We start from the raw sequence: 26,741 nt of genomic DNA on the forward strand, positions 1-26,741 counted from the left end.
CATGGATGTGGCAGCGGGCACCGTACATGGATGTGGCATCAGCGGGCACCGCACATGGATGCGGCAGCAGTGGGCACCGTACATGGATGTGGCAGCAGCGGGCGCCGTACATGGATGTAGCAGCAGCGGGCACCGCACATGGATGTGGCAGCGGGCACCGTACATGGATGTGGCATCAGCGGGCACCGCACATGGATGTGGCAGCGGGCACCGTACATGGATGTGGCATCAGCGGGCACCGCACATGGATGTGGCAGCGGGCACCGCACATGGATGTAGCAGCAGCGGGCACCGTACATGGATGTGGCAGCGGGCACCGCACATGGATGTGACAGCGGGCACCGTACATGGATGCGGCAGCAGCGGGCACCGTGCATGGATGTGGCAGTGGGCACCGTACATGGATATGGCAGCAGCGGGCACCGTACATGGATGTGGCAGCAGGCACCGTACATGGATGTGGCAGCAGCAGGCACCGCACATGGATGTGGCAGCAGGCACCGCACATGGATGTAGCAGCAGCGGGCACCGTACATGGATGTGGCAGCGGGCACCGTACATGGATGTGGCAGCAGCGGGCACCGCACATGGATGTGGCAGCAGCGGGCACCGCACATGCATGTAGCAGACGCAGCGCACAGGTGAGCAGTGTGACTGTGTACAGGCTACAGAGGGGGAGCGGCAATGCATTAAAAATAGAATAATCAGGGGGCGGGGCTGTGTCTGGCGCTCTGGTGACGTCACCACAGCACAGGCAGCCGGAGAGCGGTGTGTGTGCCCGGCGCTGTCAGTAGGTGGCGGAGCCGGCAGCCGAGAGGGAGGTGACGGAAGAATAGCGGGGCTAAGGAGAGTGTTGTGCGGCTCGCGTGTATGTGCGGGGCTGGGGCCGAGGCTCCGCTCATCCCTCTGTCGTGTACGAGGACTCCATGCTGCCACCACACCACCGCGCTCTATAGAGGGGAGAAGAGGGCACGGCGCTGTGTCGGGGGCACCGGGAGCTGCCGCTGCTGCTTGGATGAAAGTTTGCTGTGATGTCGGTGCAGGGTAAGGAAGGCCCGTGTGTCCGTCGGGGCAGGGGTTAATCCTCTCCGTGTGTGGCTGCTGCCGCTATGGCCGTGTGTGCAGGTGCTGAATAATTTACCTGCTGCACACTTGTAGCCTCCTCATCCTCACCGTGAGCCGCCGGCTGTGTGCTCCCCATCAGGAAGTCCTGGACAATGGCTCCCCCGGGGTGACACACTGCACCGGCAGCGTCCTGTCCTCAGTGCAACAGTTCATTACTGTACTTGTGAAGCAGCCAGTGACTGGGCTATGAGGGTGCTGTGTGTGTGTGTGTGTGTGTGTGTGTGTGTGTGTGTATATGTGTGTGTGTGTGTGTGTGTGTGTGTGTGTGTGTATATGAGGGTGCTGTGTGTGTGTATGTGGGTGCTGTGTGTGTATGTGTGGGTGCTGTGCGTGTATGTGTGGGTGCTGTGTGTGTATATGAGGGTGCTGTGTGTGTGTATGTGGGTGCTGTGTGTGTATGTGTGGGTGCTGTGCGTGTATGTGTGGGTGCTGTGCGTGTATGTGAGGGTGCTGTGCGTGTATGTGAGGGTGCTGTGCGTGTATGTGAGGGTGCTGTGCGTGTATGTGAGGGTGCTGTGCGTGTATGTGAGGGTGCTGTGCGTGTGTGTATGTGAGGGTGCTGTGCGTGTGTGTGTATATGTGGGTGCTGTGTGTGTGTATGAGGGTGCTGTGCGTGTATATGTGGGTGCTGTGTGTGTGTATGTGTGGGTGCTGTGTGTGTATGTGTGGGTGCTGTGCGTGTATGTGTGGGTGCTGTGCGTGTATGTGAGGGTGCTGTGCGTGTATGTGAGGGTGCTGTGCGTGTATGTGAGGGTGCTGTGCGTGTATGTGAGGGTGCTGTGCGTGTATGTGAGGGTGCTGTGCGTGTATGTGAGGGTGCTGTGCGTGTATGTGAGGGTGCTGTGCGTGTATGTGAGGGTGCTGTGCGTGTATGTGAGGGTGCTGTGCGTGTATGTGAGGGTGCTGTGCGTGTGTGTGTGTGTGTGAGGGTGCTGTGCGTGTGTGTGTGTGTATGAGGGTGCTGTGCGTGTATATGTGGGTGCTGTGCGTATATATGTGGGTGCTGTGCGTGTACAGGTCCTTCTCAAAAAATTAGCATATAGTGTTAAATTTCATTATTTACCATAATGTAATGATTACAATTAAACTTTCATATATTATAGATTCATTATCCACCAACTGAAATTTGTCAGGTCTTTTATTGTTTTAATACTGATGATTTTGGCATACAACTCCTGATAACCCAAAAAACCTGTCTCAATAAATTAGCATATTTCACCCGTCCAATCAAATAAAAGTGTTTTTTAATAACAAACAAAAAACCCATCAAATAATAATGTTCAGTTATGCACTCAATACTTGGTCGGGAATCCTTTGGCAGAAATGACTGCTTCAATGCGGCGTGGCATGGAGGCAATCAGCCTGTGACACTGCTGAGATGTTATGGAGGCCCAGGATGCTTCAATAGCGGCCTTAAGCTCATCCAGAGTGTTGGGTCTTGCGTCTCTCAACTTTCTCTTCACAATATCCCACAGATTCTCTATGGGGTTCAGGTCAGGAGAGTTGGCAGGCCAATTGAGCACAGTAATACCATGGTCAGTAAACCATTTACCAGTGGTTTTGGCACTGTGAGCAGGTGCCAGGTCGTGCTGAAAAATGAAATCTTCATCTCCATAAAGCATTTCAGCCGATGGAAGCATGAAGTGCTCCAAAATCTCCTGATAGCTAGCTGCATTGACCCTGCCCTTGATGAAACACAGGGGACCAACACCAGCAGCTGACATGGCACCCCACACCATCACTGACTGTGGGTACTTGACACTGGACTTCAGGCATTTTGGCATTTCCTTCTCCCCAGTCTTCCTCCAGACTCTGGCACCTTGATTTCCGAGTGACATGCAAAATTTGCTTTCATCAGAAAAAAGTACTTGGGACCACTGAGCAACAGTCCAGTGCTGCTTCTCTGTAGCCCAGGTCAGGCGCTTCTGCCGCTGTTTATGGTTCAAAAGTGGCTTTACCTGGGGAATGCGGCACCTGTAGCCCATTTCCTGCACACGCCTGTGCTCGGTGGCTCTGGATGTTTCCACACCAGACTCAGTCCACTGCTTCCTCAGGTTCCCCAAGGTCTGGAATCTGTCCTTCTCCACAATCTTCCTCAGGGTCCGGTCACCTCTTCTCGTTGTACAGCGTTTTCTGCCACATTGTTTCCTTCCAACAGACTTACCATTGAGGTGCCTTGATACAGCACTCTGGGAACAGCCTATTTGTTGAGAAATTTCTTTCTGGGTCTTACCCTCTTGCTTGAGGGTGTCAATGATGGCCTTCTTGACATCTGTCAGGTCGCTAGTCTTACCCATGATGGGGGTTTTGAGTAATGAACCAGGCAGGGAGTTTTTAAAAGCCTCAGGTATCTTTTGCATGTGTTTAGAGTTAATTAGTTGATTCAGAAGATTAGGGTAATAGGTCGTTTAGAGAACCTTTTCTTGATATGCTAATTTATTGAGACAGGTTTTTTGGGTTATCAGGAGTTGTATGCCAAAATCATCAGTATTAAAACAATAAAAGACCTGACAAATTTCAGTTGGTGGATAATGAATCTATAATATATGAAAGTTTAATTGTAATCATTACATTATGGTAAATAATGAAATTTAACACTATATGCTAATTTTTTGAGAAGGACCTGTATGTGTGGGTGCTGTGCGTGTATGTGTGGGTGCTGTGCGTGTATGTGTGGGTGCTGTGCGTGTATGTGTGGGTGCTGTGCGTGTATGTGTGGGTGCTGTGCGTGTATGTGTGGGTGCTGTGCGTGTATGTGTGGGTGCTGTGCGTGTATGTGTGGGTGCTGTGCGTGTATGTGTGGGTGCTGTGCGTGTATGTGTGGGTGCTGTGCGTGTATGTGTGGGTGCTGTGCGTGTATGTGTGGGTGCTGTGCGTGTATGTGTGGGTGCTGTGCGTGTATGTGTGGGTGCTGTGCGTGTATGTGTGGGTGCTGTGCGTGTATGTGTGGGTGCTGTGCGTGTATGTATGTGTGGGTGCTGTGCGTGTATGTATGTGTGGGTGCTGTGCGTGTATGTATGTGTGGGTGCTGTGCGTGTATGTATGTGTGGGTGCTGTGCGTGTATGTATGTGTGGGTGCTGTGCGTGTATGTATGTGTGGGTGCTGTGCGTGTATGTATGTGTGGGTGCTGTGCGTGTATGTATGTGTGGGTGCTGTGCGTGTATGTATGTGTGGGTGCTGTGCGTGTATGTATGTGTGGGTGCTGTGCGTGTATGTATGTGTGGGTGCTGTGCGTGTATGTATGTATGTGTGGGTGCTGTGCGTGTATGTATGTATGTGTGGGTGCTGTGCGTGTATGTATGTGTGGGTGCTGTGCGTGTATGTATGTGTGGGTGCTGTGCGTGTATGTATGTGTGGGTGCTGTGCGTGTATGTATGTATGTGTGGGTGCTGTGCGTGTATGTATGTATGTGTGGGTGCTGTGCGTGTATGTATGTGTGGGTGCTGTGCGTGTATGTATGTGTGGGTGCTGTGCGTGTATGTATGTGTGGGTGCTGTGCGTGTATGTATGTGTGGGTGCTGTGCGTGTATGTATGTGTGGGTGCTGTGCGTGTATGTATGTGTGGGTGCTGTGCGTGTATGTATGTGTGGGTGCTGTGCGTGTATGTATGTGTGGGTGCTGTGCGTGTATGTATGTGTGGGTGCTGTGCGTGTATGTATGTGTGGGTGCTGTGCGTGTATGTATGTGTGGGTGCTGTGCGTGTATGTATGTGTGGGTGCTGTGCGTGTATGTATGTGTGGGTGCTGTGCGTGTATGTATGTGTGGGTGCTGTGCGTGTATGTATGTGTGGGTGCTGTGCGTGTATGTATGTGTGGGTGCTGTGCGTGTATGTATGTGTGGGTGCTGTGCGTGTATGTATGTGTGGGTGCTGTGCGTGTATGTATGTGTGGGTGCTGTGCGTGTATGTATGTGTGGGTGCTGTGCGTGTATGTATGTGTGGGTGCTGTGCGTGTATGTATGTGTGGGTGCTGTGCGTGTATGTATGTGTGGGTGCTGTGCGTGTATGTATGTGTGGGTGCTGTGCGTGTATGTATGTGTGGGTGCTGTGCGTGTATGTATGTGTGGGTGCTGTGCGTGTATGTATGTGTGGGTGCTGTGCGTGTATGTATGTGTGGGTGCTGTGCGTGTATGTATGTGTGGGTGCTGTGCGTGTATGTATGTGTGGGTGCTGTGCGTGTATGTATGTGTGGGTGCTGTGCGTGTATGTATGTGTGGGTGCTGTGCGTGTATGTATGTGTGGGTGCTGTGCGTGTATGTATGTGTGGGTGCTGTGCGTGTATGTATGTGTGGGTGCTGTGCGTGTATGTATGTGTGGGTGCTGTGCGTGTATGTATGTGTGGGTGCTGTGCGTGTATGTATGTGTGGGTGCTGTGCGTGTATGTATGTGTGGGTGCTGTGCGTGTATGTATGTGTGGGTGCTGTGCGTGTATGTATGTGTGGGTGCTGTGCGTGTATGTATGTGTGGGTGCTGTGCGTGTATGTATGTGTGGGTGCTGTGCGTGTATGTGTGGGTGCTGTGCGTGTATGTGTGGGTGCTGTGCGTGTGTGTGTGTGTGTATGAGGGTGCTGTGTGTGCCTCATAGAGAGATCCTAGGTGTCCGTATAGAAGGTGTGAGCAGGCTCTGGCCGTCCCCAGTGACACAGGAGCGTTGTACCTATCTGTTGTATCCCACAATGTGACTTTCCCCTGGGAATCGCCTTCTCCTCGGTGTCTTGTGTAGTTTGTCAGACATTGAGGAGAAAGTCTCTGCCCCCAGTGGAGCCGCAACCTTTACGGTTGGTAGGAAGTGCGTGGGCGGTGCAGTGAGACATCCTCACTCTCGCCTCATCCGTGATGCGGTACTTTCCTCTGCTGCAGCAGTGTATAGTGTGGAATTGATATTATCAAACATGACATAACCTAGATTACTATGTATCTCACACCGCGTTCCCCAACCCAGTCCAGCAATGGAAAGTAGAATATATTTATTAGTTCTCGGTCTCGGTGGTGGGAGCGGATTTGGAAACTTTCTATGAAGGATGCAATCTGTGATCGCCGCTCAGGCCTGTGACTTACAGGTGTCTGAGCAGTGCTGCCGGGAAGCCATGGACGTGCCCGGTCCACTAGTCTTCTCTGAAATGCACAGGCCGGCTTCTACTAGGACCCTTGCTATTTATTGGCAGGTATCTTGTGAAGTACATACATTAGAGACCTATCCATCACCTGGAACAGCGCTGGGAGTAGCCAGCCAGGGTGGCATCAGACGGTTCTTGTCTCTTGCTCAGCGTCTCCAAACCAGGGCTGTGGAGTCGGTAAGCCACAGTTGCGACTCCGACTCCTGGATTTTATCAGGTTCCGACTCCTTCATAAATGGCCAATTCGTAACAATAAATTTACTGTTGTAAAATATTAACATCGTGCTTATTCAGTTTCTCACCATCATATAAGTAATCAGACCACTTAGAGCAAACACTATATTTAGTAGAATACAATTAGAATATAGCAAATAACTTTTATAAACTTTTCTAAACTCTTGTAAGTAAATATGCAATAAACACTGTTATGTAGTTAATAAGAAGAAATCTATAAATTTGTCCTCAGAAAAAGTATTGCCTCTGTCAGATCCTCCTTCATGGATGCCCTCAAATCTGATCTAATTATTTTGAGAGCAGAGAACAACCTCTCTTCACTAACTTGGATTGGTGGCAAAGCAGTAACCACTCGGGCAACATCTCTGACAATGTCAGGATACAGAGGAATCGCTTGTTGCATTGTTATTTTTGATGAAAGGTCAAATTTCTCAATTTCTTTTAGTGCACATGAAAAATTCTGCTGAAATGTACTGGCTGTGTTCTTTGATGGGGATGACTCTTCTTCTATGCGGGAACGCTTTGCAGGGTCCTTGTGATCCAAATATTTTTCAAAATTAAATTCTTCATCAGTTGATGAGGGTTAAGATGTGGCAGGACGACCAAATTCTTCTTGTTCCTCCTGACTGTTCTGCAACCCTTTCATCCTTACTGCTATTTCAAACAGAGCTTCTTTTCCTTTAGTTAGCTGTTGATCATCTAGAAGAATCCGATGCATTGGGTCTACATAAATAGCTGCCAAAAGAATGTTATTTTGTAATAGTAGTTCCTCTCTCCGTTTCATTGATGTAGCAATGCCACTTGCAATTAACCCTCCTCTTTGGGATAGGCGAAACATCAGGTTCTTCCACTCCTTTAAGAAAATACCTGGAGTTAAGTCCTCTGCTTGTAATTTTTTAGTCACTGTAAATGGGTGCTCTAGCAATTTTTCCAGCTCAGTCACCTGATTCCACTGACTTTCATTTAGCATCAGTTGAGGGTTAGCCATGTCTACAAGAAAGGTTTTCAGTTCAACCAAGCGCTGAATCATTAAGTAAGTACTGCCCCATCGTGTGGCTTGATCAATAATTGCCCCTTTTCCAGCACGTCTCTTCAAAATTGAGTCAACTTTAGGGGTTCTGGCAACAGTAGCCAATTTTCTCACCTTGCCAATCAGTGCAGCAGCATGTCCTTCTTGCAGACTGTCTCTTACAGCCAGCTGTAGCGTATGCACAACACAGCGCATGTGATGAATGAAAGAACGTATTGACCGTTTCAACAAGATCATCTAAACTATCATGTTGCTGTTCATCTGAAGCAACTTCAGTTTGCTCCTCAGTTACAATACTGTGTTCCTCTATTTCAAACATTTCTGTGTCTGTGGACCTAGAATGTTCTTCTAGCTGCTGGTCACCATCATTACTCTCATTCATTAGCTTAATAGTACTTATCATAGTTGAAGCATTGTCAGTTACGACAGAAAGAACTTGCTGTTTTTTAAGTTCATAGTCTTGCAGAACCTTTTCCACCAAGACCTGGAGAAACTCACTGGTGTGATGAGCTTTGGTGTCTTTTACTGCCAATGTCTTGGTAACTATTTCATTTTTGTCACAAATCGGATATTGATGGCAAAATAGTTCACTCTGTGACGTGTGCAGGCATCCTTTTTAAGAAACAGAAAGCGTCTCTTGAGAGTTTTTTTAAGTTCTTCCTTTTGTTTAAAAGCTTCTTTGATTACTAATTTTCTAATACTCTCTCTCCAGAGAAACACCAAGCTTGCGGGCCATTTCCCCATTCAGACACATAAAAGCTGGTTGTGAAAATAATGAAATAGGCACACTATCCTTTACAACAAGCTCTATGATCTGTTTTTTAAATGCATCTACTGTCATTGTCACAGTAACTTTTTTACTGACAAAATATCTTGCAACTGATGGCTGCAAAGTTCTCTGCTCCTTTGTTTGGCTGGAAGAGCTGGGCACTGGTTCATTGGTTTGGATGCAGTCTTTCTCATCCACTGCTTTCAGTACTTCTGGATGAAAGCGCTGGAAATGTCTCTTTAGATTAGAAGCTCTGGTAGGAGCATTTTTATCTTTGCCTGAATATGCACTGATCTTAGCTTCACAACATTTGTTTTCGTCTGGATCATTTGTCATACACTGACAGACATAATGTTTTCTATCTTGAGTGATGGTGAAATGTTCAAATACAGCTGATTTAATGTGACGCTTCTTTGACATTCTCATGTTTTTAATTCTGCATTCACAATCCAAATGACAATTGTTTTTCCTAAAAACAATTGTACAAAATTATTGCCAGGTCGTACAACTGATATAGTGGTCAGTAATACTGTCACTGGCTTCCTATCGCCCAGAGACTCCAGTTCAAAACCCTCACAATGACCTACAAAGCCATCCACAACCTATCTCCTCCATACATCTGTGACATGATCTCCCGGTACCTACCAACACGCAACCTCCGATCCTCTCAAGACCTCCTTCTCTACTCCCCTCTCATCTCTTCTTCCCACAACCGCATCCAAGACTTCTCCTGTGCTTCCCCCATACTCTGGAACTCTCTACCCCAACACATCAGACTCTCGCCTACCCTAGAAACTTTCAAAAAGAACCTGAAGGCTCACCTCTTCCGACAAGCCTACAGCCTGCAGTGATCCTGAACCTACTGAACCGCTGCACAACCAGCTCTACCCTCTCCTAGTGTATCATCACCCATCCCCTGCAGACTGTGAGCCGTTGCGGGCAGGGTCCTCCCTCCTTATGTACCAGTGTGCCTTGTTTTTTGCTCATGTTTAACCCTGGAACACATACCTGGGGCCTCGCAGGCCTGCCAGGTCACTTGTTTTCTATTTTCTGTAAAAGTACTTTAGTTAGAATTTTGAAAATCTAGGTAATCCTCAGGTATATAGTTGTTAGTAATTTCCAGTTATTCATATATTTTTATGTTACAGACATTTTGGTATAACAACCTTTTTTTGGGACTACCCCATATTCACGCACCTGGGGCCTTTTAGGCCTGTACTAGGTTTACATGTGATACTCAGTCTTTTTGTCTGTATTGTTGCTGGGGAAGAACTTTTATGACTCTGCTATTGCTGGGAAGAGTTATTTCAGAACCCATTTGCAGATCCACACTACAAAGCTACTATGTCCATCAATAGATTTGAGGGTATTCGGAGATGCCTTCGTTTTGCTGAAAAGAGAACTCGCCCTGTGAGGTTGGCAACCGATAAATTAGCCCCTATTAGCTATATCTGGAATCTTTTTATCAAGAACTGTACAAAGCTTTACCATTCCAGTGATAATGTGACAGTGGACGAGCAACTTCTTGCCTTTAGGGGACGTTGCAAATTCATTCAGTATATGCCCAGTAAGCCAGCTAAGTATGGCATAAAAATTTTCTGGATGTGCGATTCAGCAAGCTATTATGGGATGAATGGTCTGATTTACTGTGGCAAAGAAGCTGATGCTCCAGTCCAGAAAGACCTATGTTCCGACATAGTAAAAACACTTGCTCTACCAATTTTCAATTCGGGAAAAAATACTACAATGGATAATTACTTTACCAATTTTGAAATGGCCAACTTTTTGCTTCAAAAGCAACTTACCGTATATACTCGAGTATAAGCCGACCCGAGTATAAGCCGACCCCCCTAATTTTGCCACAAAAAACTGGGAAAACTTATTGACTCGAGTATAAGCCTAGGGTGGAAAATGCAGCAGCTACCGGTGAATTTCAAAAATAAAAATAGATGCTCCATACTGTTCATTATGGCCCCATAGCTGTGCCATATAGTGCTCTGCGCCATTATTGCCCCATAGCTGTGCCATATAGTGCTCTGCACCGTTCATTATTGCCCCATAGCTGTGCCATATAGTGCTCTGCACCATTATTGCCCCATAGCTGTGCCATACAGTGCTCTGCACCATTATTGCCCCATAGCTGTGCCATATAGTGCTCCGCACCGTCCATTATTGCCCCATAGCTGTGCCATACAGTTCTCTGCACCATTATTGCCCCATAGCTGTGCCATACAGTGCTCTGCACCATTATTGCCCCATAGCTGTGCCATACAGTGCTCTGCACCATTATTGCCCCATAGCTGTGCCATACAGTGCTCTGCACCATTATTGCCCCATAGCTGTGCCATATAGTGCTCTGCACCGTCCATAATTGCCCCATAGCTGTGCCATATAGTGCTCTGCACCATTATTGCCCCATAGCTGTGCCATATAGTGCTCTGCACCATTATTGCCCCATAGCTGTGCCATATAGTGCTCTGCACCATTATTGCCCCATAGCTGTGCCATATAGTGCTCTGCACCATTGCCCCATAGCTCTGCCATATAGTGCTCTGCACCGTCCATTATTGCCCCATAGCTGTGCCATATAGTGCTCTGCACCGTCCATTATTGCCCCATAGCTGTGCCATATAGTGCTCTGCACCGTCCATTATTGCCCCATAGCTGTGCTGCTGCTGCTGCAATAAAAATAATAAAACACATACTCACCTCTCTTGCAGCTCCTCGGCGCCATCTTCCCGGCGTCTCTCCGCACTGACTGATCAGGCAGAGGGCGGCGCGCACACTATATGCGTCATCGCGCCCTCTGACCTGCACAGTCAGTGCGGAGAGAGAGACGCCGGGAAGATGGAGACAGCGCCCGGCGTGTGGAACGAGGACAGGTGAATATGTCATACTTACCTGCTCCCGGCGTCCCGCTCCTTCCCCTGCCTGTCTTCGGTGCCGCAGCCTCTTTCTCTATCAGCGGTCACCGGCACCGCTTCATTGGAGAAATGAATAGGCGGCTCCGCCCCTATGGGAGGTGGAGCCGCCTATTCATTTCTCTAATGAGCGGTCCCACGTGACCGCTCAGGGGAAGAGGCTGCGGCACCCGGAGACCGTGGGACGGGCAGGGGGAGCGACAGGATCGCCGGGACTAGGTGAGTATATGACAGTCCTCACCCGCCGACCCCACCACCGATCATGACTCGAGTATAAGCCGAGGGGGCACTTTCAGCCCAAAAATTTGGGCTGAAAATCTCGGCTTATACTCGAGTATATACGGTACATTTGTTGGTACTATGAGGCCAAACCGCCGCGAAATTCCTCCAATCATGAAGCACAATGCACAGCGAACAATCTACAAGAGTGTATTCGGTTTCTGCAATCAAGCAACAATGGTGTCTTATAAAGCCAAGAAAGAAAAATCCGTGATATTACTAAGTACAATGCATCATGATGGAAGTATTGACACCAATGACAGGAAAAAAAACCCTGAAATCATACTGCATTATAATAAGACAAAAGGAGGTGTCGACAAGATGGACAAAATGATTGGAGAGTATTCGTGCAAAAGGCAGACTAAACGTTGGCCTGTTGCCCTTTTTTCCAATATCCTTGATGTGTCAGCCCTCAATAGCTACATTGTTTATTGTCAAACTAATCCAGAATTCCATGCCAACAGGAAAGACAAGAGATGTCTATTTTTGACAGAACTTTGTTATCAATTTTTGATGCCTACTATGATGGAGAGAAGCAGCATGATATGCTTATCAAGGCAAATTACGGAGGCAATGATCCGATGTGGAATACGCTTTCTGGAACATCCAGAGCAAAGAGAAAAAAAAAAGAAAGCGCTGCTATATTTGTCCAGCAAAGAAGGAAAGAAAATCGGAGCATTTCTGTTCTACTTGCGGACAAAATGTATGCAAGGAACATTCAGCCGAAAAAATAATATGCGAGAATTGTGGGGGGAATATGTAAAGTAACAAATAAATATTCCTGCACCAAGTTTGCTACAACCAAAAAATGTTTTCCTAAAAAAATTGCATATAGAATGCCTATATTTGGCGTGCCCGTTTACTTACTTTTTTGTTTTATGCACATAATTATGTTTTGAAATATACACATCTTAGGCTGTGTTCCCAGTAGCGCTGGGGTTCGCCAGAAGGGGATCCATAATGGATCTGACCTCCTGGTAACTCCAGCTAAGGCTGCCGGAATGGCGGGATTCTGCCATCCTTAGCTGGGGTCACCAGGTGGTCAGATCCATTACGGATCCCCTCCTGGCGGACCCCAGCGCTAGTTGGAATGCATCCTTACCTTGCAATTGTAAAATACATTTTGAAAAGTATTTTTATTTGAGTTTAGTGGATATAGAGAAATACGCCTGAGCACTCACCGGTCCTGGAGTCAAAGATTCCTTTATTAAATATCCATATACATCTTCACGGCACGGGGGAACAAGGCAGTGTGAGGAGTGTGCAGAAGGAGACGACGGCCGTTTCGCGCGTTGCACAGCGCTTCTACGGGTCTATCAATTTGAGTTATTCCGTGTTATTTGCACACAGGCCTAAAAGGCCCCAGGTGCGTGAATGTGGGGTAGTCCCAAAAAAAGGTGGTTATACCGAAATGCCTATAACATAAAAATATATGAACAACTGGAAATTACTAACAACTATATACCTGAGGAATACCTAGAGTTTCAAAATTCTAACTAAAGTAATTTTACAGAAAATAGAAAACAAGTAACCTGGCAGGCCTGCGAGGCCCCAGGTATGCGTCCGCCAGCCTTAGCTGGGGTCACCAGGAGGTCAGATCCATTACGGAATCCCGTCCTGGCGGACCCCTGCGCTAGTGGGAATGCATCCTTACTTTGCAATAAACTTTGAAAAGTATTTTTATTTGAGTTATTCCATGATAATTGTAAACAGGCCTAAAAGGCCCCAGGTGCATGAATGTGTAGATTTCTATGGGTATGCGTTCTAGGTTTAATGTAGTTGTCTATATTTGCCCGTATTTCACATGTAAAGCGTCATGGAAAAAATGGCGCTATAAAAATGTATAATAATAATGTTGATATTGTTGTTCCTCATGTACTCACAGTTAACTGATGCAAAGTTTGTTGAAAGGATAATACTTCTTACAGTCTTCCTCTTCTGAGTAGCAGCTGTGAGATGCTTGGAAGACGCACACCTAGTAAACATCTAGTCTAGAGGAGGAGCTTTACTACTAAGAATTTGCAACACATTTTCAGTTTCATACATTGTAAGTAGGGGGGTTGGGGCAGCATGAGGTTATCCAAGTATAAGATTAGAGAAGGGCAGTGGAGAACAGTGACGCACAAGAAGTAAGAAATGTCTATCTCCAGCAGAACTGCTTATCACTGTTGTTCATAATTTGATAGAACATATATATTTGAGTAACATTTATAAAATTCATGTGAAAGTTCAACTATGAAATATTAATACATTTTTTTTTAAAGCTGGAGTCGGTACATTCCTACCGACTCCAACCAAAACTAACTTCGACTCCATGACTCCGACTCCGAATCCACAGCCCTGCTCCAAACTGTATTTTGATTATACCTGGCTGTAATCTTGCGGCCGGCCTCTGATTGATTGATGCTGCCTATGGTTTTAGCGGCATGAATCCACTGGTTCCCCTTTAAAGGGAGTCTGCGAACACACTGTTGAAATCAAGCAAAGTTGCTCAGTGAATTTTCCCACTTACAGGTTTTACATCCATCTGAGAACCTGCCTCCTTGAGTGACAGCTCTGGCTTTACAGAGGCTTGAGAAATGGCGATGGTGGATGGCGTGAATGGATGTAGAAGGTGCGCTGAACTTTTTGGCTATGCCTAAGGTGAGCTGAGCACTAGCAATGAGCGAACGTGCTCGGATTGCGTGTTTGTCGCTGTTAGGCAATCCCTGTATGTCGAACAGTCACAAAACATGCTGCTGCGGGCCTTCAAGCACGTTCGAGACACTCGGATAACACGTTATCCGAGCACGTTCGCTCATCGCTACTGAGTACCTGTGCTTGGTTTAATTTTTGGTCCATCAGCTTTGCGCTCGTCATTAGAGTTGAGCGAATTTGATCGGGTCCCTGCTATAGCGCTTACCGAATAAGCTGCAGTGGGAACCTGGCTTCCTGGAGCGTGCTGGCTGATCGTCTCCGCAGTTGCATGTGTCGCGGCTGTGTCAGTCACAACACACAGGCTCTCCATGCTTGTGCTGTGACAGTCACGTAGCCGTGGCCCCGAACAGCTGATCAGCCGGCGTGCTCCAATCAAATTCGCTCAACTCTACTCGTCATGCATAACAAGCTCAATAGTTATTCACCCTCTTCTCCTCCAGTGACTCCTCTCCACCAAGGCTCTGGTTGAGCTCACGTGGTCTACATCTGCATTAATGCTGAGCCCAGGGATTGGCTGCAGTGGTTACATGTGCTGAAACTGTGAAGTCACTGCTACAGCCTGTCAACAAACACCAAAACCTTAGCAGAGGCAACAGTGGAGCAGAGAATGTTGGGGTTCTTTCATCATGGTGTTTTGGAACCTGTTCGTGGGTCCCACCGGGGCTTACGTTCAAACCTCCCCCCCCCCCCCCCCCTACAAAATGGATATGGACATATGAGCAAATTAGCAACAGGTCTATAGACTATAATGATGCAGACACCTACAGCTCTGCCGTGCATCATTTTCGGACGTGTACACCTACTGGAGACGGACACCTAGACGTAGTATTGGAGCACGCTGAAGATACTCTGTTAGCATACGAGCTTGGTCGGATAACACCTTATCCAAGCACTTTCGCTCATCACTATCCACTTCCAATAGGTGTGCGTGCCCGAAAATGAGGCACAACAGAGCACGTGTTCACTCTGAGCACCATTATAGTCTATAGCCCCGTCGGCACATACGTCTGAATCGTGTTTTGGGGGAGTTCGGACGTAATTCCTGAATGTGGCAATGAACGGGATGCCAGTGTGAAAGCGCCCTTACTGCTTTATTTTTAATAATTACAAGTGAATAGATTGAAATAAAAAAATTTCCGGAAAACCTCTTTTTTTGTTATATTGATGTTACCTGGCATAGCTTCCTGTATTGCGCTGTGTGTTGTTCTTATGTAGTGGAGATCACCAGGTGCATCCGTTGCCCAATTAAAAGCTTTTGGCAATGAGCCCAGATCCTGAATATTTTCATAACTGCATATAAAATCTGCAGTTTATTAGGCTATGTTCACACTTTGGGGGTTTTACCGCGGATCCGCAGCGTTTTTGCAGCTGCGGGTCCGCAGCAGTTTCCATTGCGTTTACATTCACATGTAAACCCTATGGAAACCGCAATCCGCTGTGCACATGATGCGGGAAAAAACGCGCAGAAACGCAGCGGTTTACATTCCGCAGCATGTCACTTCTTTTGTGCAGAATCGCTGCGATTCTGCACACATAGGAATGCATTGATCCGCTAACTTCCCGCATGGGGCTGTGCCCACGATCTGCTCTCCTCCAGGCCCTGGGAACCATATTAGTGTAAAAAAAAAAAAAAAAATTAAAATAAAAAAATGGTATACTCGCCTCTCAGCGCTGCACGCGGCCGTCCGGTATCAGGGTTGGTGTGCGAACAGGACCTGCGGTGACGTCGCGGTCACATGACCGTGACGTCACGAAGGTCCTTCTCGCACAGCATCTTTGGAACCGGACCGCCGCGTGCAGCGCCGAGGAGATCGGGACGTCAGAGGGTGAGTATAACCATTTTTTATTATTTTTAACTTTACTATTGATGCTGCATATTGCTGCATATGCAGCATCAATAGTATAGGAGTAAACCCGCAGCAGAAACCGCAAAACAAACCGCGATAAATCTGCAGGGATAACCGCAGCGGTTTTGCCCTGCAGATTTATCAAATCGGCTGCGGGAGAACCCGCAGAGGACCCCGCAAAGTGTGCACATAGCCTTACAGTAGCAGCAAAATGGATGTGTTTAAGAATCCATCATGTACATTGACCCTTCCCCCATTATTAATGGGGCCGCTAGACACTAGAGATAGCTTAGCGCTGCGCTCGACAGGTCTTTGGCACTTTTATAAGAATAAATGGAATGGGCCGTGTACATCGTTGACCACCGTTCCATTCATACGGGATCAGTGGAGGTTACAGGGGTCAGCTCCCCAGCGATACGTAAGTTAGTTATCCCCTATCTCATGAGTTGGGGACAACTTCAAGGCTTGAAGAAAATCTTTAGAACATTTCGACAAGTGTTCTACACTATTAGCCATTATAAGCTTGGTAATCACCTGATGAACGTGAAACTATTATTTGTTGCTGGATTGGATGTTGTAACCGTAAATATTGTTACAGGCAGCATATTGCCCATGTAAACGGGATGTGCTGCTGATATTGTGAACGAGTGTTCCATTATTAATGATTGATCGTGTGCCAGGGAAGCACAGTTGGCTTGTGTAAATGGTCTATTAAATGACCGCACATCTGCAAACATATAGCCGAACGGTAGCCGTGTAATGCCATAATTTGGCCATTCTTAACGAGCCATTATGGGTAGATGTCAAAGATCGCAACCGGTGAGTCGTAACTGAACCCATTTGCTGTTATCTTTGGAGCAAATGGCTCTCTGATGCCCGCTATAGTCTGGACGATTATGCGACTGACCGATTAAGAGAGGAGGCCTCATGCTGTTTCCACTACTATGCCGGTTATCAGGAATCTAACAGTGAGCGTATGGTACATACATCTCTGATTCCACCACACGGAATATGTGTTTATACCCCCGGTTCATTAACTTCTAATGTCACGATAACCCAAGACTATTCGCCACCACCACCAGTCGTTTATACAGGCTGACTAGAAGTCTGATTCTGATGGATTGTGTCTTCTCGGTGTGGTTTACAGAACAAAAGGAACAGAGCTATTACATTTTATATTTAATCCAGAACGATAAGCAGTGTTTGTAAAATCTTTTTTTGAATAATTTTTTTATAAAGGGGAGAAAGCCAAAACAATACAGCATATACCATTACATAAAATAAAACCAGATTAACAAAAGAACTTGTTACACCGATCACAAAGCTGATTCAGCTTGGCAAAGGAGAGACTTCGATTGGAGACATTCAGTGAATGGGATTTATGCATACACAGTTGGGTATCTCTCTACAGAAATCCAGATCATAATTTGCGTTGATGTTTTACAGTCGTGTGGATTACATATACAGTATTTTTACACGTAGATTTTCTGCATCTAATGCAATTCTATAGGGAAAATTTTCACGTATAACTTGGCGTACCTGCAAGAGACATCAACAGGTCTATTATTCAGGATCATTGCGCATTTGAAGCCTGGTGAATGCTTCCCAGCTTCAGAGGCGCACTGCGCATGACCGGAAGTGCAGAAGTTGGCTCACGTAATCTGCACTTCCAGCCATGCACAGTGCGCTGCTGAAGTCGGGTATACGTAATGCGCAATGATGCTGCCCAATAGAGCCGCATGAATGCGCAAGATTTGCAGGGTGCTGGCGATGACGCGGACTCTTGAAATCACGTTCAATAAATAAAAAAAATAAAAAAAGGCTGACAGCACTCACTAAGTTGTGGCGCCCGTTCCAAATCCAGGGAACCCTCCTGGATAGTCCAAGCAGTTGAATAAATAGATGAACAGTGCTCCATCCAGGTGTAGTAATATAAAAAAGGATTTATTCAGCCATAAAGAAGCAACGTTTCGACCATCAATAGGTCTTTGTCAAGCATGTCATGCTTGACAAAGACCTATTGATGGTCGAAACGTTGCTTCTTTATGGCTGAATAAATCCTTTTTTATATTACTACACCTGGATGGAGCGCTCTTGAAATCACGTCATCACACCCACATGGGTGTGATAACATGCAAAGAGGGCTGACTAGTCTGGGGAAACAAACTCTCCAACGACTAGTCAGAGGACTGATTGGCATAAGAAAAACGGATCTTATAAATACTTTTTTTTAATTAAACATTGATTTAAGTAACTAAGGGTATAAAGGCATGGGTTAGGCTGGGAATGTAGTACATATGTGAATACTGCTGGGTTAGAGGGCATGGGAGACCTGACCGGTTCCCTTTAAAATGCTTAATCTGGTGAAAGGTCCTTTGTAGAGATGGGCGAACCCGAACAGTAAAGTTCGCCGTCCATACCAAATACCTACTGTTCGGCCATAGACACCGAACACGGACTTCATCAGGACGTCCGTGTTACTGTTCGCATTCAGCTGTTCGAACACCGGGTGTTTGTCACGCTATCATGGGCATGACAGAGTGGCTAACACCGTTTCTGATGGCAGTGAAATCATCCCCGCCGGTTAGAGAGCCACGGTTCCAACGCAGTCAAAAGACAATCTTTAAACAGAGACCCAATCTCATAGTGATTTGTGAGCAAAGTACACAAAATACACTTGGCCACAAAAATAAAACCACTCCCAAAATGGCATAATAGAAAAGGAGAAACAAAGGAGTATTTTATTTTTTATTTTTTTGTATAAAATGTTATTAAGGCTAAGTTCACACTGCATTAGCAGCAGCCCGTTCAGCACATACGCTAACGGGCTGCTGTGACGCAAGTGCCGACGTTTACATCCCGCTAGTGCAGATAGAGCATCTGCTAGCTCTATCTGCGCTAGCAGTGACGGACCCGGAAACGCTGCAGTCCACGTCTCAGAGTCCGTCACTCAATGGCGGCACATCCCTAGCGCACGCCCATTATGGGCGTGCGCTAGCGATGTGTCTGACATTGCAGTCAATGGCGGCCGTATTGGACTACGTTACACCGCGTTTATGCCGCGGTGTAACTTAGTCCGTTCGACGGACTGCTCGGACGCAATGTGAACCCAGCTAACAGAATTGGCCAAAAAGCGACATAACATATAAAAGGTGCAAATAACATAGTAACATAGTTATTAAGGTTGAAGGAAGGCTTTAAGTCCATCTTGTTCAACCCATAGCCTAACCTAACATGCCCTAACATGTTGATCCAGAGGAAGGCAAAAAAAAACCATGTGGCAAAGAGTAAGCTCCACCTTGGGGACAAAAATTCCTTCCTGACTCCACATACGGCAATCAGACTAGTTCCCTGGATCAACGCAATATCAAGGAAACTAGTATATATAACCTGTAACACTATACTTTTCAAGAAAGGCATCCAGTCCCCTCTTACATTTAAGTAATGAATCACTCATTACAACATCATATGGCAGAGAGTTCCATAGTCTCACTGCTCTTACAGTAAAGAATCCGCATCTGTTACTGTGCTTAAACCTTCTTTCTTCCAGACGTGGAGGATGCCCCCTTGTCCCTGTCTCAGGTCTATGATTAAAAAGATCATCAGAAAGGTCTTTGTACTGTCCCCTCATATATTTATACAATAACATAAGATCACCCCTTAGTCTTCGTTTTTCCAAACTAAATAGCCCTAAGTGTAATAACCTATCTTGGTATTGCAGACCCCCCAGTCCTCTAATAACCTTGGTCGCTCTTCTCTGCACCCGCTCCAGTTCAGCTATGTCTTTCTTATACACCGGAGACCAGAACTGTGCACCGTATTCTAAGTGTGGTCGCACTAGTGACTTGTATAGAGGTAAAATTATGTTCTCCTCATGAGCATCTATGCCTCTTTTAATGCATCCCATTATTTTATTTGCCTTTGTAGCAGCTGCCTGACACTGGCCACTAAATGTGAGTTTGTCATCCACCCATACTCCCAGGTCTTTTTCATTGACGGTTTTGCCCAGAATTTTAGAATTAAGCACAGTTATACATCTTATTACTTCTACCCAAGTGCATGACCTTACATTTATCCCCATTAAAGCTCATTTGCCATTTATCAGCCCAAGCTTCTAGTTTACATAAATCATCCTGTAATATAAAATTGTCCTCCTCTGTATTGATTACCCTGCAGAGTTTAGTGTCATCTGCAAATATTGAAATTCCACTCTGTATGCCCCCTACAAGATCATTAATAAATATGTTAAAAAGAGGGCCCAATACTGACCCCTGTGGTACCCCACTGCTAACCGCGACCCAGTCCGAGTGTGCTCCATTAATAAACCACCCTTTGTTTCCTATCCCTGAGCAAGCTCTTAACCCACTTACACATATTTTCCCCTATCCCCACACACAGTAGTGACGCCCAGCAATATTTGTTTGTGATCATCACTTATTGCAGTGCATAATTAATTGTACTGGTAAGATGTGCCATATAGATTTTTAAACATATGTGAAACAATGCCTCTCAATAAATATTAGCCACCTGTCCACCATGAATTAAAACAATTTTTAGTATATGTGGATCAATAGTATACAGAGGCATGTTCACATAGTTAGACATCAGAAGAGTCACACACAGATTTCAAACAGAGACATCATACATCTTATCAAATATACAGCAATATAACCATAGATCATCTTACCAAATGCTTAGGGCAGATCACTCCGACCTTTTAACAACCCCGATGCTCGTTTCGCTTGTTAATGTTTTCGCATGCTTTCTCAAGGGGAGGTCATGGAAATGACAATGCAACAGGAGACTTCACAATCTTTAGAGGCATTGGTGGCCAGAACAAAATAATCCTAGTGTTTTTTTTTTTTTTTCCCTCGCGTTTTTTATTTTTATTTTTTTTAATTTTTTTAACTGAAAACAAATAACAATTGGGCATTATTTTACAAAGGACCAGAGAAGTGCGGACCCCTGCATGTTCGGGTTCAGTCGGACAGTTACAAAAAGTTTGGGTACCAGAAAAGAATCTGTACCTGAACCTGGACCCCATTCACTTGAATGGCGAACATCCAGTGTTTGCCATTCTGTCATGTGCATGATAGCGCTGCAAACACCAACTATTCCTACTCAGTCAAAAGACAGCGTGAGCACTTGGATGTGATCGGAGGTATAAACTTTACCTCCGGTCACTGGTGTCAGTGGATGGAACTACAGCTCCCATCATCCGTCACCTGCTGCTGCTAATAACAGTGAGAGCAGGAGCAACTGATGGGTGTATTCATTAGCCGGCTCCTGACTTGTAAATAAGTAATAATAATTTTTAAAAAAAGCGTGCGTTCCCTTTTATTTTTGCTAACCAGCCAAGCAAAACTCACGGCTGGAGGCTGCAACCCTAAGCTGTCAGCTTCAACAAGGCTAGTTATGAAGAATAGAGGGGTCCTCATGCTGTTTTTTTTTTTTTTTTTTAATTATTTAAATAATTTAAAAAAAATGAAATGGGATCCCCCCATTTTTGACATCCAACCTTGCTAAAGCTGACAGCTGGGGGCTGGTATTCTCTGGCTGGTAGGGGGCCATGAATATTGCCCCCCCCCCCCCCTAAAAATAGCAGCCCGCAGCTGCCCAGAAAAAGCACATCTATTAGATGCGCCAATTCTGGCACTTTGCCCGGCTCTTCCCACTTGCCCTGAAGCGGTGGCAAGCGGGGTTCATATTTGCGGGGTTGATGTCACCTTTGTATTGTCAGGTGACATCATGTATTTCGAACTACTGAGAGGTGAGGGATATTGTTGTTTTTTATTTTTGTTTTCTTACAGATGACGAAGGCTTCGGTGGAATAGGCGTTAGGTGAGTATAACTGTTTGTTATTTTTAAATAAAAAAGTGTTTTGTTTTATTTCGAATAAAATACTTTATTACTTTATTCTGACTGTGTCTTTATTTACAATACAACTATAGAATTAGTAATGGATAGGTGCCTTATAGACACCTCTCCGTTACTAAGCTGTGGGCTTGATGTCACATGACAATACAAAGGTGACATCAACCCAACAAATATGAATCCCACTTGCCACCCCTACAGGGCAAGTGGGAAGAGCCGGGCAAAGCGCTACAATTGGTGCATCTAATAGATGTGAATTTTCTGGGCGGCTGGGGGAGAGGGGAATATCCATGGCCCCTTACCAGTCTGAGAATACGCTCCTGCTCTTGCTGTTATTAGTGGCAGCAGGTGTCTGATAATGGGAGCTGTAGTCCCATCCGCTGACACCAGTGACCGGAGGTAAACTTTATACCTCCGATCACAGCTCAGTGCTCACTCTCTTTTGACAGCGTGGGAAATGCGGCTCTCTGACTGGCCCGCCGCACCCAAACATCCAGCTGTCCGCACATCTCTAGTCCTTTCTAAAATAATGCCCAATTGTTATTTTGTTTTCAGTTAAAAAAACAAAAAACAAAAAGCCAGAAAGAAACACTAGGATTAATTTTTGTGGCCACCAATGCCTCTTACTAAAGATTGTGAAGTCTTCTGTTGCATTGTCATTTCCATATAGTGTTACCTCCTAAGCGCTGCCAACTTTCAGAGACAGGCTGCTGAATGGAGACAGGAGCAGTCCTGCCAGGGATGCTGAACAAGGTCATAAGTGTTCTGTAGAGGGCACAGATATATTTATTCCATGATTGAGTAATAATTATACATGGGATTATGTTTCCCTTACTAAAAGAAGTCACTGGCGGATGGTTTTCATGCAGGCCATGAAATGCCAAAGTAATAGTCCAGATCTGTTACCTCTGATCATAATAAACCCTGTTACCTGTTCATTGTGACTTCATTATCTTCTTTTTAGCAGTCTTGTCAGCTGGTCTCCTACTTTATTTTCGTTGTATGCCTAGTAGAGCTATGTAGGGAGTTACTGCTTGTCATCATGTGTAACTTGGCACTTGGTATAACCAGAGACCCTTTCTATCTGCTAACGAGTGCTGTCAGCACGTTCCCTGCTCTAATAATTGACAGCAAATGCTACAATATGCCCGAGATACTGCAGAGCCGTGTATGAAAATTCTCTTTTGTTGTGAATTATGTCTTCCCTCCACCCCTATTTATATTTTCCCTGTGCCCTGATGGGGTGAGCTGTCCAAGCCTGATGTATACAATTAGATAAATTGGTCTTCAAGAAGCCTGTAAAATTTGTTTTGCCATCACAGTTCATAGGTTACTTATCCTTTTTATGATTTTGTGAAAGGACAAAAGAGTAAAACCTGACACTGCTGAAAATTGGATCATAAATAATTGATATTTGTACCATGTATTTTTTTTTTTTTTGCACACCAGTAAAATTGCAGAGGTGTGAACCAGGCCTAATGTGTATTCTAGCAAGCTGCAGTATAAAATATTCTGTAGTACCGGCCGCTGTCTGTAAAATTCAGAGTGGGAGCTACTGCTATGCTGTCACCTTGGTTTCTGCCACAAGAGAAACAATAGGTGGGTCGTCTGTGCTGCTGATGGAGACAGAATGGTACAGGATACAAAGTAGACTTGATGCGGTTTTATTATCAATAATAATTTATAATAAAACCGCTTGAAGTTTCCTTTCTATCCTGGACCATTCTTTCGGTTCTCCATCAGCAGCACAGACGACCTACCTATCGTTTCTCTCATCGTTGACATATTTAAGCTTGATCCTTGTTATGTGATAACACATCTTTACCAGGTGAGCAATTCCCTGCACCTTATTGTCCTTTATCACCAGATAAGACTCGATTGCACTTTTTGCTCCTCAGCTTTTTCCTACATCTGGGTTTCTGCCATTAGTCTTTTCTTCTAATTGCCCATCCCACTAGCTTCTCTATCCAAATAATTAAAGGGAACCTGTCAGGTCTCCCATGCCCCTAACCACCAGCAGTTGTCTGCATATGTAGACACACTGCATAACCAGTCTCTGTGTTATATTACACACCCAAACAGCTTTTTAGAAGTATTTCTATCCCCTGTTTATGATATGTAAATGAGGGCTTTGACTAGTCAAGGGGGTGTTAGTGTCCCCAGACTAGTCAACCACCTAAGCATGTTGTCATGCCCCTATGGGCTTTGTAACTTAACTTGCAAGCACTGACAACATTGCAAACGCTATAATAAAGCTGGTTCAGACTTGCGTTCGGCAGGGCTGCAGATGGCAGCCTTCTTCCTCTGTTAAGCCCCACCCACTGCCACACCTCTTCATCAGCTCCACCTACTTCTGCATGCGTCCCATATCTTTAACATTGGGTACACAGGTCATGCGGATGTATGTGGATGCCTCTGCATGCGTCGTTTTGATGCTGCGCTGACCTGCGTTGAACGCAACATGTTGCATTTTGCTGCGGTCGGCGCAGCTTCAAAAAGACGCAAGCGAAGGCATCCGCATACATCCGCATGGCCTGCGCACCCAATGTTAAAGATAGGATGCATGCAGAAGTAGGCGGAGCTGAAGGAAGAGGCGCGGCAGTGGGCAGGGCTTAACTGAGGACGAAGGCTGCCATCTGCAGTCCTGCCGAACGCTAGTGTGAAGCTAGCCTTACCTCGGGCATGCGCGCAGCTTCCCCACTCATCATTGATCCTCTGAAGCCAGGTGAATATGTCCCTTCTTCAAAGAAGCGCATTGCGCATGATCGGAAGTCTCCGACCACTCCTGGCGGCGATTCTGCAGACATCACGTCGACAGAGCAGCTGCTTCTCTTCCACTCTGCTGTCCTCAGGTTGTGATGGTGAATGTCATGCTGATTGATAGTTGGCTTACCGCTGCATAATTGAGTTGTGCCCTGTCGACAGAGCAACTTGGAAGAAGCAGCGCTGCTCTTTTGACCTGTAGTAGCTGATTCGCTCGCAGCGGTCAGTGATCCCCTTGAGCCGGCGCTGAATGGAACAAGCAGCTAGCTGCCAGTTTAGTTTTTTGAGTCATAGTTAAAAAACAAAAAATAAATTTAGTTCTGAATAACCCCTGTAAATAAAATGTGTATCTTTTCGTAATATTTTAAGGAAAAAGTCTGTTCTGTTCCCGCTTTGGCTTATCTATTACCTTCATGTCTTGTAAAATCATTCCTATTGTCACTTGGCATTACTAAAAATGGCAATTGAGCGAAAAAAATATTTTATTATCTGTATTTAAATTATTTCAAATTACTGCCTTTGTAAAAGAGCTCCCTTCCCCTTCTTCCCTCCCCCAAATCTCACCCTATAGCCTTCATATTGTACAGTGTTTTTCTTTTGTCCTCCTATACCCTATGATGAGATGACCTATAATGACCGGCCAAAAAGAAGCTTGTCTCCTCATTCTTAACTATGTAATCAGTAGTTCCTCTTCAGCTCATTGACTGCACTGCTTGTTGGAGACTAGTAGCCCTGTGCGACTTTGGAGACCAGAACGGGGACACAACATTCTTTCTATACAGCACTGAAACATAATTGCTGCTTACCGGGAGAGACCTGAGAATATTTCAGTATGAGGTAGTTCATCTTATCTATAACTTGTCTGCTTGTCATATTTGGACTTTTCGTGCTTTCCTTAGACATCGGCGCTTTAGATTTGATCTAAATGCTGCTTATTGTGAGTTATAGGAGCCAGGTTCTAAATCTTGGACTTGCACTTATTGAGAAAGAGAGCCAGTGACTGACAGATCTCCTTTACAGGTGATTCCGCAACCATTGTCTGGAAGGACGGGACAGCCACCTAAAATTCAGCTCGTATCCAACAGCCTTTAAGCTGAGTGTAATCTGCTGCTCCATATCTGCAGTCTTGAAAGAAGCTTAGTGGTCTGCTTTAATTGGATTACTCTCAGGAAGTCCTGAAAAATGTCTGCCCTTATGATCACTGCTTTTACCTTTTATTCTTCCAGTTCTGAAAACCGCTAGAATCAATTACTGATATTTGTAAATGCCATTAGCTGCTCTTTATATAGAATTCACTTGTATGAGGTTTAGTGATACCTTTAACAAAGGGTTTAAACTATGCTCTGACCGGTATTAGCATTAACCTCTTCATAATCTGATCTTTGCTACATTTCCACCTATTCGTGCTAAAGACCCTGTGTCCTACACTATTCTGAATGGCGGTTTGAATGCCAGCTTCAATGGAGCGAGCGCTGGAGTAAGGTTCGGCAAATTCCTTCTTGAATGTAGCACATCTTTACGTTGTGCGCCATAGCCAGTATTGTACTCGGGCAGGGGCTGGTGGACATTTCTTTTGAAATTTACTGGACTTTCGTGGTGTAAATTATGATGACTTTTTAGGAATTCTTAGCATCGCCCACTTAATAAGTTTGCACAGCTGTCAGGACTAATGTTTAAAACAAAAAAATGGTAAGACCTTCATGATGGTTTACGAACAACAATTTGGTCCAGTTAGCCATTGGCAAATTATTTTTTATTCCTTGTTCCCAAAAACCTCTAACATTATTTATGCTAAATCCATGTGATGAATGCCTTATGGTTAGACAGAAGTAGCTTATACCCTCCAGCAGGCAATTTGACATTTCAGTCATTTTGCTGCCGGCAGCTTTATCTTATCCGTAGGGTTGAAGGAACTCATCTTGCTCAAGCAGAAGATTTTACATGTCTAGAGTGTGGCTGTTGGGGTATGTGCAGGAAAACGGCACCATTTTGCCGCGTCTATGCTGCGTCGTTTTACTTGTGTTTTTAATGCTGCTTTTTCCACACTCATTAGTATGGGGCAAAATAAGCAAAAACGGTGAAAGAA

The 26,741-nt window shown here is 45.5% G+C and overlaps 1 protein-coding gene across 3 annotated transcripts in view; it reads left to right on the forward strand.

Moving 5' to 3' along the window:
• Positions 1 to 725: 725 nt before the first annotated feature.
• The window catches only part of GRAMD4 (GRAM domain containing 4), a 207,298-nt gene continuing 181,282 nt past the window's right edge, over positions 726 to 26,741 (forward strand). Inside the window, exon 1 of one of the 3 annotated variants that reach the window (XM_077264850.1) lies at positions 726 to 1,044. In XM_077264850.1, coding sequence (XP_077120965.1) covers positions 1,016 to 1,044 — 29 coding nt within the window. In that variant the 5' untranslated portion in view covers positions 726 to 1,015. The remainder of the gene's footprint in view (positions 1,045 to 26,741) is intronic. The other 2 variants (XM_077264854.1, XM_077264851.1) reach the window with 2 other exon arrangements.

The sequence above is a fragment of the Ranitomeya variabilis genome, chromosome 5 (genome assembly GCF_051348905.1).
Source record: "Ranitomeya variabilis isolate aRanVar5 chromosome 5, aRanVar5.hap1, whole genome shotgun sequence".
Taxonomy (NCBI): Eukaryota; Metazoa; Chordata; class Amphibia; order Anura; family Dendrobatidae; genus Ranitomeya; species Ranitomeya variabilis.